The sequence below is a fragment of the Sceloporus undulatus genome, chromosome 2, assembly GCF_019175285.1.
Source record: "Sceloporus undulatus isolate JIND9_A2432 ecotype Alabama chromosome 2, SceUnd_v1.1, whole genome shotgun sequence".
Lineage (NCBI taxonomy): Eukaryota > Metazoa > Chordata > Lepidosauria > Squamata > Phrynosomatidae > Sceloporus > Sceloporus undulatus.
Window position 1 is genome coordinate 139,141,771 of NC_056523.1, and position 13,226 is coordinate 139,154,996.

The window sequence follows — 13,226 nt, forward strand, 5'->3', positions numbered from 1 at the left end:
GTGATCAATGGGGAAGGAGTACTGCAGGATTATGGGGTAGTGAACCATTCAACATAGTGATAGTTCTGCATGTGGACAAACTACACTGAGTCATTAGGATTATAGCCATTTATAGCCAATGCACATCTCTGCACACCAATACATATCTGCCATAGAGATGCATCCTTGGCCTTATTACCCGCCCAGCAGTGTGATATGCACATCTCTGCTACTGGTACAACCACATGCTCAATGTGCACATACCCATTTGCCACTGAGGTCCATTTCTTATCATATGAACAATCCCCCTTCATTCCATGCAGACTTTCCTGCCTGCTTGGCTGCTAGTTGTTGCTTTGTCTAAAACACCACACCTCCCTTTCCTCTTTTCCTGTCTGATTGTCTGCTACTGGATTCTTTTTTTGAAATGCAGAATGATTTTCAACCTGGATCATTGGGAATGGGGATGGGATTCCAACTAACACAATGTTGGTGATGGGAAGTTTTACATGTGACACCGGTTGCCCTCTCCTGTTGGAAGGGGAGCCTATTCCAGTGCTCCTCAGCAAAGCTTGCAAGAAAAACCAATGGCCTCTGAACCCTTGTTCCATGACCTGCAAAAGTGTGATTTCCATTGTGATATCCCTCTTTCCCCCACCCCTGCCTTCCTCCAGCTCCATGTTGAAATTTCACCTTTCTTCTGATGCAGCAGGTGACAGGAACAGCGTGGGCAGTGAGGGCAGTATTGGCAGCATCCGGAGTGCTGGCAGTGGTCAGAGTACTGAGGGCACCAATGGACAAATCACTGGAATCCTCATTGAGAGTGTGAAGGTAAGGAAGTTCTATTTCCTTTGCACCGAAATGTGGAAGATTTCCCTCCATATCCTTAGTGCTCCCCCTGTCAACCCAAAAATGCCCTGTGGTGATCATCTCCCATTTGAGTTCCTCCCACTTTTTAAAGACTATTGTTACCTCCTGTTGTTGGAACACACACAATCAAATTCACTTAGCATGGATTCTATAGATAAATACAGTAGTGCTCATTTATACATGTACACTCACACCAATTGAAAGGAAATATCCTGGACACCGGATTCTGTCTGATCTTGGAAGTGAAGCAAAGTCAGCCCTCATTAGTACTTGGATGGGAGCCCATCAAGGAATACCAGCTGCTGTAGGCTATATTTCAGAGAACTGCAACGGCAGATCACCACTTAATCCTCATTCACACTTGCAAAAAACCCAGGTTTTAAGTCACATCGAATCAGGATCGGGGAATCGATTCGAACCGATACGAAGCTCACACTTTATTTTCTATTACCGAATGCATTTGTTTTCATTTAACACAATTTACATTCACACTTACATTTGCACTGCTACAAAATGGCTTCTCAATATCGGGTACGATTGATCCATCCTGGTTCTTTTTTTAAAAAATGTAAATCATATGATGTGCATGAGTGTGTTTCCGGTGACGCAAGCACTCGGAAGTATAACCACGGCATCAGCTGCCACTATGTCCATGACCCTCTCTGTGTGTATGTGTTCGTGTGTGTGTGTGTGTAAGATGCACACACTCCTCCTCCTCCTCCCCTCCTCCTCCTCCTCCTCCCCACCGTGCCTGGGAATGGGCTGCCAAAATTTTTATTTCTATGGAAGCAACAATTGATCCAGTCAGAAACACACATACACCTTCCTCCTCACCTTCCCTAGCCCAGCCTGCATGCACTCACACACACACACTTTCTCTCCCTCCCTGCCTTAGCTCCTTTTACGCTTGGTTCCCTCCAGCTGACTCTTCAACCCCAATGCCAGCCATGCATCCCAGGAGAGAATCCTTCATGACAGCGACAGATCCATGCATCCTAGGGGAGAATCCTCCATGACACCCATGGATCCATACACCCCAGAGGAGAATTCTCCATGATACCCATGGATTCATGCATCCCAGGGGAAAATCTTCCATGACACCCATGGATCTATGCTGTCATAGCACCCATGACTCTCTCCCGGGAACCCACATAAATGTGACAGTTCACAGAAACTGTCAAACATTTTTTTAAAAAAACCACACTGCATCACCCCCCACCCCCCACCCCCGATAGCCCCATGGCAGCACTGAGAGGGGGGAAATGCCAAGACCTGTGGTGGGATGGTACCACCCCTCTGCCCAACCTCTCTGCCAATTGTTCCTTTCCTCCAGTGTGCCCCAATTGAGATCAGTAATGCATTCACACTTGTTCAACCCAATTCTTTTCATAAGTACCCATTTTTTTTCAAAAGAAACAGCAAAAGATCAATTTCCAAAAGAACTGATTCTTTTGGAATTGCACCAATTCACCCCGATTCAGACCAAACATATTTGGATCTGAAATCAATTCAAGTGTGAATTGCCTAAGAAAACCCTGTAATTAGGTTGCCATAAGCTGACAGGTGACTTGAAGGCACATACACACACACATTATAGCATTTTTATACCACTTTAACTGGTATGATCCCATCCTGTCCTGGAACTTGTAATTTTGTGATGGATTTATAGTTCTCATGCGGATAGCTCTTGTGGTGCCTCCGACCAAATCCTAGAATATCATGGGATGCAACCATGTCAGTTAAAGTGGGGTCAAAGTGCTATATGTAACTGTATAGTATGAAAGAGTCCTGCATGTCCCTTTTACAATAACATGGAAGGAGTGCTATGTTGGTCAAGATCTATTATAGTGGAGTTTCTGCTCTTTACCTGAATGAGAGATGGTAGCATTCAGGGCTTATTCCATCCAAGGCATTCAAAGACAGTAATGCTGTATTGAATCCCACTGACTGGGAATGGGGGAAGTAGCCTGCCTATCTTTTGGGAGTCAAGATACCTTTGTTACTGTTCTTTCCTCTTGCTCTTCTCACCCGGACTTTGAATCTGACATATATCTCCAGACCTCTAGTTCAATCCTCCCCCCTCACCCATAGAAAAACAATTAAAATTGTAGCTCTTCTTGTATTGATTCTAAAGAGTAAGAAAGATTAACTGGCTTGTGAGCACCCACAAAGTAGCAGGAGTTCATGTGACTCTCATGGGCATCTGCATCTATGTCTTCAGCCTGGCTTACCCTTGAACACATGTGTGACATTTCAGTTGGTCAGGATTAAGCTGCATCTACAAAAATCTAGTTGCTGATCCTGCTATGTGCAAAAAGTTGAGCATGCCAGGAAGTCACGTAATTTGCTAAGTTCGTCATTCTGCAACGCACTTGTATTTCTGACCTTCACTCCTTCCTTCCTGGTTATGCAGCCACTTTCACCTGGTGGTGAGGATCTTCAGCAACACCTCTTGAGTTCAAATTTCCACAATGGCCAGATGAATCCCATGATAGGTAAGAGACAAAACTGCTCTGTTTAAAGGCATGGTAAGAAGCAGAAGTGTGTATTACAAAAGCAAAAAGTGTAAGCAGAGAAGTATTAATAATGGCAGTAAATTGGAAACATCCTTTCTGTTGCTGAGCATCATAGAAGTGAGTAGCTGTTAACGTAGCACGGACAGTATGTTATTAATTTAAAATGGGATGGCAAAGTGGAGAGGCTTTCTTGGAGTCTGTCCTTCAGCTGTGGCCTGTCCTTTCTCTGTAGAATTATAAAATCCTAGGTCTGAACACCGTCAGTAAGAGCATAAAAAGTTCCTATACAAGCTGGCATTCAAATAGCACATTAAGCAGACAGTGGTGTGCAAAGGGGTAGGGGATGTGATTTGTAATTTCAGTATCATTTGCACATATTATTATGTATAATGTTTTATTGCCTGTGCGTAGTTGGTACCAGCACTGGCTCTTCCAAATGGGCAGCCTACAAATTAAACTATATAAGGTATATGTTCCCATTTAACTTAATCTGTGAAATTCTTCTTTGAAAACAAGTGTCAGTCCTTATTTTAGCATGGGTGGTTTGTGACCTTCATGCCATCCCCACTGGGGCAGATGACAACTGTGCAACCATGGGTTTCTCTGGGTTGATGTGGCCTCCTATGGTTCCATCTCATGTTCCAATTTGACCCACTCTGGCTTCTTGCAGGGACCCTGGCACACCAGAACCTCTCCAATTGGAACACCAGCGACAGGATTTTCTCCCACCAGTATCTACGTCCAGAGCAGCTGTTGGAGGGGAAGGTATTTAGAATCCACTGGGAATGATCAGGCCAGAAACTGAGTAATGATGAAAAATAGATACATGCCAGTTCTTGCATCAGACATTTCTCTATAGAGAGGACTTTAGATGGCACTAGTAGGAAGCAACCTCGGCCCAACATGTGCAGAGCAAACAAAAACTGGCAGTAAAAGAGGAATCCAGGGTGGAAGAACCACCAGAATCAAAGTTTGGGTGATAGGAGAGCAGCTGGCAGGATTTTTTTCCCTTTCGAGAGGGTTTGGTCTGCAATCTGCAACAGGAAAGTCTGTGAAGGCTAACATCCTTTTTTGCCTGAGGACTTCAATATCCAGAAAGAGAGAGAGCTGTTAAACTTTACAGTCCCAGGAAAGCTCACCGCAAGTGACCATAAAATTGTAAGGCTACACATTCCTCAACAATGATTATCATGGTGTTGTATTTGCATTTATTATATTGACATAATGATATGAAAGATACAACATGTTTGGCAGGAGATGGGACCATGTTGTTGGACTCCAGATGTGGTTGGACATCAGCTTTCATTACTCACTGTGCAGGCCAGGGCTGCACATTGTCACAGTTCAATATTGTGTGCAGGGTTACATGTTCCTTGTACCAGAAACTCAAACACTCCATCCCTATCTCTTAAGAAGTACTTTTAGGGACGTATTTGCCTGTCCATTCCATGGCATCACCTTCACCAGGGACTTCTCTGTCTCCCTTCCCAGGATGCTGAAGCTATTTACAATTGGCTATGTGAATTTCAATTAGAGTACTATACGGCCAATTTCCTGAATGCAGGCTATGATGTGCCAACGATCAGCCGCATGACTCCAGAGGTAAGTAAGAAAAAGTGAGGGAGCCAAACAATAGGAGAGAACCTTAAACCTGGTTATCCAGACATCACCCATCCATGCCATCACTGTTTGGTGTTTATAAGAACTTGCCACTCTCTTCCCAGGAATATTATGTGTAGTTTTTCTGCTACAGCACATATGCTTGACTGGGGGTAGGTTATGATGTCACTGTTTATTTTAGGATCTCACTGCCATTGGGGTGACTAAGCCAGGGCACCGGAAGAAAATTTCCACTGAGATTGGACAGCTCAGCATTGCAGAATGGCTCCCAAATTATATCCCGGTGAGTATGGAGGTTGGATGTCAAGAAATCCACACAGCATCCATGTACCTGCCAGTCAGGCAAGAGTAGGGGGGCAGCCAGCAGTTTTATGCCCAGGACCTCTGTCACCTGGGGCATGGGGTGGCTACAGAAAAGTTTCTGGAGCTCTTAAGCAAGCTGCAATCTGAATATAAAATATTCCCCTCATTTGATTACTCCATTAGGCTTAGCAGAGCAGGAATTTCAAGTCCCATCTCTGGTTGTGGATTTATTGTTTTGTCTTGACGAAGTCTGTTCCCTTTCTTCATATCCCTATCTTTAAAATGGAACGGATAGAAACAAATAATAGGATTATTTATAGAGTTGTGGAGCACACTTCTACATTTTAATATGCTATGGAGGATAATTAATTAATTATAATAGTAATTATAAATAATAAGTCTTGCTAATAGTGTCACTGCCTGTGTTTCCCCCTGCCTCAAATCCAGATCCCACCAGGACATACAAGGGGCGAATGTTGTAATGCTGACTTCCTGACACTTAGTACAAGCTATACATGAAGATAATGAAGAAGACATTTATTTTATGCCAATTCTTCTTCAGAAGGTTCAGATCATCATACATAGTGTTCTTCCTTCACAACAACCTTATGAATCTGACTAGCTCACTAGCTTCCCATGCTAAGGGAAGATTTAAACCCAGGTCTCCTTAGCCCAAGACAACAATCTTGCCTCTGCATCATAAAAACCTTTCACTGGCTCATTCTGATAATAATAACTATTCAGTGGTTGTTAGCTATATACAAAGTTGATGACTGTTAGAAAATGTATCTTTCCATTGGTGGATGTTCTTACCTATGTGGCCTTCAAAACCTTCCCAGATAACTTTGTAGCACTGCTATTCTGCACAAACTGGGAAGCTAGCATAAGCTGGTTGTTTAGTGGTAGCTTATGCTAGTTGCTCTGTTTTCTAGGATGACCTGATGGAATGGCTGAGTGCCATTGGGTTGCCCCAGTATCACAAGAAGCTGGTGAGCAATGGCTATGACTCCATCAACATTGTGACAGATCTGACATGGGAAGACCTGCAAGAGATCGGCATCAACAAGCTTGGTGAGAAAAAAAGAGGAGATATATACAGAGCCTATATACTGAGCTACTCTGGCTTTGAGAACTTGTGGCTTTCGAACTGCTTTTTCAAGTCTGTTCTACATTAGCTTGGCACTGCTAGTAAACCAGGGATGGGCAGACAATTTATCTGGGTTGACAGGTAGAAGACAGAGTGATATGCAATTGATTAGCAAGGTTTTACAACTCTTAGTTGTTTAAGAAGGTCAATAACAAAAATATCAGGTACACTCTTCCCACCCCACCCCACTCACCACCACCCAGTTGACAGAGAGTTTACTGGGATGGGGAAAGTAAGGGTGGGTTCTTGCGTGGAATTAGTTTGAATTCCATCCATTCCAGCACTGAAAGCAAATTCCTGGACTCAAAAATTCTAAGGGCATGCCTTCTATTCTGACTTCCAGTTGGTGGAACATGGGCTTTTACAGTCAGCCCTCTGTATCCACAGATATTTTTTTTATCCATGGATTCAGGCATCCAAAGCTTGAAAATATTAAAAGAAAATATAAATTCCAAAAAGCAAACCTTGATTTTGCTATTTTATATAAGGGACACCATTTTACTATGCTGCTGTATTTAAAGGAACTTGAGGATACATGGATTTTGGATACCCAAGACCCACTGTAGTAGGAATCCCGCTATATCCCACAGAGCTGGTCTACCCACTACTATGGCAAGTTCCATCTCTTTAAGTCTCCTTTAATTTTTTGTGGGTGTTTTGGGCTATGTAGCCATGTTCTGGAAGAGTTTATTCCTGACGTTTTGCCAGCATCTGTGGCTGGCATCCTTAGTCTCCCTTGCCATCTCAACATAACAGGCAAATTATTTTAATCTGATACATTCCTTATGGCTTTTCCCATTGCCCTAGAGTGCATAATCTATCATTGTGGTGTTTGGGCATCCAAACATGTCTGTTTAGAAGCGTGCCTGGGGAGTCTGTATTAAGTAAAGTGCTTTACCTGAGGCACAATCTGGAAGAAAAGTCTTAACTACCCTGTTAGAATAATAGTAACAACAAAAAAAGGGAAAACTGATCCATTGTGGCATATATTTCTGTGCATCAGAGAACCTAAGTCTTTAACTGTTTCCTAGGGAACTATGGAGCCCCACAGAAGCTTGTAAAGGGCTTCGATGAGTTGAATGGACTAACAAGCTTCCCAAAATTTTGCTTGTTTTGCATATTTCTCTTAATTTGTGTGAAGTGACAGGCCCAGCAGGGCAGTGTCTGGTCCCCATTGGAGGAGTGTGTGTCAGAGTGAGACCCAACAAATCCTGTATAGCAGTGCTACTCACAGCAATGGTCTGTGAACCACAGCTGGTCCCTATGCCATTAGCTACCAGTTCTCAGAGAGTTTCCAAGAAAGACAGATATCCTCTATATCAATGCTTCTCTGTGTTTGGCACTGCTAATAATTACATAATTTCACCTTTCTCGTTGCTGGATTTCAGTGAATGGAAGTGATGGAAAAATTAAAACAGCCCAGTCTTTCTTTTAGATTAAGAATAAGAAATGCCTATAATTTTAGACTAGTATAGTGGAGGCAATGGGAATAATAAATCCACCACACCTGAAGGCATCAATTTGGTCAAACTAGTCCTCTTAGAATCACTTTTCCTTGGAATCAATGTTTGCAAGATGTCTGAATGCCCAAGGAAAATAAAGAGGAATATTTTTCCTATGCTCCCCCTCCCCCGGCCGCCTTCACATCTCTCATGATCATCATTTCCCCCCTCTAAAGGCCATCCATCCAGTCTGCTTCCTCAAACAAGAACAGCAGAAGTCCCTTCATCTTGCTAGGAAGGCAGTGCTATTTCTATCTGGGGCAGGGATGTACTTTGTCTTCCCCAGTTTCATGGAAGAAAACCTTTGTGCCGGTTTCAGGGCTGACACATTTAGTTTGATTCTCTTCCCTCAGAGACCAAGCTGCAGAATCTCCAGTGTGGCATAAAAGAAAGCAGATCTTGATACTTTCCCTGCACGGCTCCTTCTTATTTTCTTTCATGGCCTGATTTGATGAGGGAGGCCTTGTTTCTCATGTTAGCCAGCAAGGCCTCCCCATCAACTTCAGACTGGCTTACTGCCAAAGGCGGCCCTTACAAAGCAGTGGAAGAAGGGGAGGGGAAGACCATTCCAACTTCTTTGGAGGCAATCATTAGTGTGGTATTTGGCTGCGAACCAACTTCTCAGGGTAAGTGGATGCCTGTTTTGGCATGGGTGAAGACAACCCTGTCTGTGAGCATGAGAGTGGCCAAAATATGCCAACCAGCTCCCTTCCTAACCAGCCAACCAAATATGCCAACCAGCTCCCTTCCTAACCAGCCACTGTTAGGAATGCATGCAATCATCATGCCATTGCTGCTGAAACCCACTCCCAAAAGGAAGCCCAGAGGCTTCATCCATGTGCCCGTCAGTCTCTGTCCCTCTGTACTGTCCACTCTTTCCACTGTCACTCTTTCCCTTTGCTGTTAAAACTGCCTTGCCCAGAATTTTGATAAATCTCAGCTCCTGTTCTGTGGTCAAAGATAATCAAAAGGAAACACCATAAATCCTATAGGTAAAAGGGGATAGAAGTAATTAAAGATGTTACCATAAAGGTTCCAATACATGCTTAGGATTAAGTCCTGTCAGGTTAAATGTCCTTTCTGGGTATTGGAAAAGGAAGACCCTTGAAACAAAAATGGGGTGGAGTAGGGATCCATGATGAAGTGAATCGACTAGTACTCGATACCCACGGGACATTACAGTATATACTACATGGTAAAGTTTATTTCTTATAACTATAATAAAACATTCAAGCAAGATGAGATTACACAACTGCTATTTTTGCAGTTTGTTGGGGCCATAGAACCTGGATTCCATAATCATTGTACATTTTTAAAAAATGCCTGTTGTATTTATATTCCACCTTTCCTTCAAGGTAGTGTACATGGTTCTTCTCTCCCACCCATCCCTTTTATTCTGATAACAAGTTTATGGGACAGGGTAGACTGCAAGAGAGTGAATGGTCTAGATCCATTAAGGATGTAAGACACCAGATCCCATCTGGTCTTGGAAGCCTTTGTTCTCAGGTTGAAAAACGGTTTTCCCAACAGTTAGGAAACTCTGTTGTGAAGAATAATTGTTGTTGCTGTGTGCCTCCAGGTCATTTTTGTCCTGTTATGCGAACCCATCGGGGGGGGGGGGGGTTTGGCAAGTTTTTTCCAAGGGGGGTTTCATCCTCTGAGGATGAGAGACTGACTTGCCCAAGGTCACCCAATGGGTTTTATGCCTGAACAGAGAATCTCCAGAGTCGTAGTCCAGCACTCAAAAACCACTACACCATGTTTTGGGAAGAATAATATACATATCAGCAAGCAATGTATGCATTTTCTTCCAATTTTCAAACATCACAACATGTTGCAAAAGAACTATTTTCTGGACAAAAAAACATGTGGGGTAATTTCATCAAAAGACCCCTTTCCTTTGCAGGAAATCTATTTTCTGTGCAGAAAACAGGTTTTTCTGCAAAAACAAACAAAAACACCACAACAACCACAAACAAATGTATAGCTGGCATTCTATTCAGTGTTTACAAGATAAATAAGTTGTACCTACGATCTTGTAATAATTCATTATGCTAAGGAATCTTGTAGCACCTTTGAGACCAACTGAAAGAAGCTGGTAGCATGAGCATGAGTTGACTTGAGCCTACTTTCTCAGATGCATGAGGATGTATCTGAGGAAATAGGCGCAAGTCTATGAAAGCTCATGCTACCAGTTTCTTCCTTTCAGTTAGTCTGAAAGGTGCTACAAGATCCTTTTGCATACTGATTTTCCAGACTAATATGGCTATGAGTTGGGATTCACATTTACGGTTCCCAGTGACTGAATGTGATTTCAAAAACCTATCTCTTAAGCCAAGCAGCACCTCAATTAAAGGGTTTTCAAGGCACTGCAGATTTGGGTGCTGGGAAATGAAGTCTGCAATGCTTTCCTGGGGCAAGGTAAGACACACAGCTGCAGCAGGACCAGAAGAGGTATTGCCAGCTGCACATCTCAAAGTGTGATCAGGAGAGTGCTGCAGTCATAATATCCCAACGGCCCAGTCTTCAGTGCAACACGAAACCTTTGTTTGGGTTGTTTCATGACTCAGGATGTCAATTTTTGAGGGGTGGCATCAGCAGAAAACTTTATGATGATAAAGTTGTATCATTTCAGGATCTCAGCCATACCAGGCTGGGGAAGTCTGCTGTAGTACAGTAACTGAACTCTGATTTTGGTACTCATATGCCCTCTGCAGGCCACCAAAAGAAGATCATGCTGGCTGTCAAGAAGCTGATGGATCTTCGGAAGAGCCTCAGCCAGGCTGACACCAGTACACTGAGGCGCAAGATCCCTGGCGCTTTGGATATTGTCACCATTGAGTCAGTTGAGAATGGGGAATGCCACTCACCCAACACTCCCAAGATGACCACTTTTCAGGACAGTGAGCTGAGCTATGAACTCCAGACAGCCATGTCCAACAGCTGCCAGGAGACACTGACCATCAAGAGCACTCAAGGCATGTCACGAAGCCAAGAGAGCATCGGTGTGAGGTCACGGGGATCTGGGCACTCCCAAGAGAACATGTTGTCCCAAAGCATCACCTCAAGCCGTTCTCAGGAGAGCTTGGGCAGTGGTGAAAGCAACAGTGGGAGCAGCGGGGGGCATTCTTCCTCCACACAGCCCCACCAGGAAGAAAACTCAACCATCCCTCAGGGTCGGCTTGTTCCAGAAAACTCTGGAAAATTTATCCAACAGCTCGATGGACCAGACGGAGTCAATGGCTGTGCCAACAATGGTGCAGGAAGTCCTTTACAGGAGAGAAATCTTCCCGAAGGGATGGATCAGTACCAGAGACCAAGTACACTGAAAGGGGACCTCCTTCCCCAGTCAGTTCCATTGGAGCCAGCCAATCCAGGACCAGTTGCCTCCCCCTGCACTTCACCCCACACAGCCAGCAAAGGGATAGCCCCCTATGTCTTCATGTATCCCCATGTCTCCCTGAAGTCCCAGCCACCTCCTTCACCTTCTGTGCCAGAGCAGGCCAAGGGTGCTGGCCACTTCTCTGCCCAGAGGACCCTCTTGCAGTCCACTGCCCAGAAAGCTTTCTCCTATCTCCATTCCCACTGTGGCCCCACAGACCCACCACTGCCTCATGTGCCCCCAAAGCCAGGGATGGAGCAGCAAAATGGTGAGGGCTTGAAGCACAAGAAACGCTCTCACAGCTTGAACCGCTATGCATTGTCTGATGGGGAGGCTGAAGAAGAGGAGCCACCCAGTAACACAGTGGGCTCTTATGCCACCCTCACCAGGCGGCCTGGACGGAGTCAGGTGCCACGGACGCAGCCACCAGCAGATGCAAAGGTCTTGCGTAGTCAGTCCTTTGCCATCCGTGCCAGGAGGAAAGGCCCTCCCCCGCCTCCTCCCAAACGCCTCAGCTCAGTCTCCAGTGCCCAGGCTATCGATGCAGAGTGTGAACAGGGCCTAGGCACCTCATCATCCCAGGATGGAGATAAAAATACTTGCAAGAGGAGTAGTCCTGTGAAGAATGTTGACAGCCCTGGAGCTGATAGGAGTCCTGTCAAGCTTCTGCAGTCCTCAAAGCCCATAGGTTCTGGTCTAGAGGTGACCATCAAAGGAGCTCAGGGAGATCCTAGCAATACTGAATCCACAAGTGACAGAAGCCAAGTCTTTGAAAGCAACATCCCTAGGAGACGGACATTCAGTGAGCCTGCTGTCACCATGACTGAGGCCCTGCGACATAGCCATGAGGATGTCCGATCAGACACAGAGGAAGAGGGCCAGAGTGGGGTGGACAAGAGTGCCAAGTCCCCCTGCTCTTCCCAGAACAGCTCCAGTGAGTGCATTCCCTTTGCTGAGGAAGGCAACCTGACCATCAAGCAGCGACCAAAGCCTGTTGGGCAACTCAAGACAGAGAGCCCTGGACTGGACTTCACATCCACCGAGCCACAGTCTGGTGGGGAAGACCAACAAGGGGCCACCACAAAGGAGAGCCCTGTGTTAGAGTTCAATCTCACAGAATCTGACACAGTCAAGAGGCGGCCCAGGTGCAGAGAGAGAGAGCCCCTCCAGAATGTGCTGAAGGCATTTGGGGTGGCTGCCCCAAACCCAGTCCCTACATCTTTGGCTCCACAATATGCCCAGGCTCAGACAGTCAGTATCAGTGGACCTTCCCTGCATGGGGCAGAGTCACCCCAGTCACCTCATGGAGACACTTTGAGTGATGAAAGTGTGGAGTTCCAGATCGCTGAGATAGAGAAAAGCATCTTGTCTCTGGAAAGGGGAATCAAAAAGCCTCCTATCTCTCTGAAGCCCGCCAGCCCAGCCCCACTGCAGGTGGAGAGGCAGGGAGGGTTGGTCCAGCTAAGGGCACCAGCCACAGTGACTGGTAGGTGGTGGTGAGAGGTGTCCATTTTGCCATTTGACTGAGAGGGCTGAGCAAGCAGGTGAATGGCAGAATTTGACCTGTAGGTCAGACAGTGCAGTGATTGGCCATCCTGCAGAGGATTTTAAATGGGGCTTTCTCTTTCCCTAGCACCCTTGTGTTGCCTTTCCTGAGGGAAGCAACACAGTGTGTTGCTACACCCTGGACTCATTAAGGCAGTCAAATAAGCTGCCATACTCCCTCGTTCGTGGAGTTTTAGTATGGACCCAGATATTGTCAACTTCATTTTATAACCTTTCTGGGGTTTCCTAACACTTCTTCCTATTTTGTTTTACCAGATTTAGATAGAAGTAGAGCTAAGTGTCTCAGTCAGACAGACAGACAGACAGACAGACAGACAGACAGACAGACAGACAGACAGACA

General features: G+C 45.2%; 1 protein-coding gene across 5 annotated transcripts in view; it reads left to right on the forward strand.

The window, feature by feature from the left end:
- Positions 1 to 13,226, forward strand: part of CASKIN2 (CASK interacting protein 2) — a 183,371-nt gene that overhangs the window by 161,083 nt on the left and 9,062 nt on the right. For all 5 annotated transcript variants that reach the window (XM_042448997.1, XM_042448996.1, XM_042449000.1 and 2 more), the window contains 7 exons: positions 689 to 810; positions 3,263 to 3,344; positions 4,036 to 4,130; positions 4,857 to 4,967; positions 5,167 to 5,268; positions 6,221 to 6,359; positions 10,655 to 12,805. In XM_042448997.1, coding sequence (XP_042304931.1) covers positions 689 to 810; positions 3,263 to 3,344; positions 4,036 to 4,130; positions 4,857 to 4,967; positions 5,167 to 5,268; positions 6,221 to 6,359; positions 10,655 to 12,805 — 2,802 coding nt within the window. The remainder of the gene's footprint in view (positions 1 to 688; positions 811 to 3,262; positions 3,345 to 4,035; positions 4,131 to 4,856; positions 4,968 to 5,166; positions 5,269 to 6,220; positions 6,360 to 10,654; positions 12,806 to 13,226) is intronic.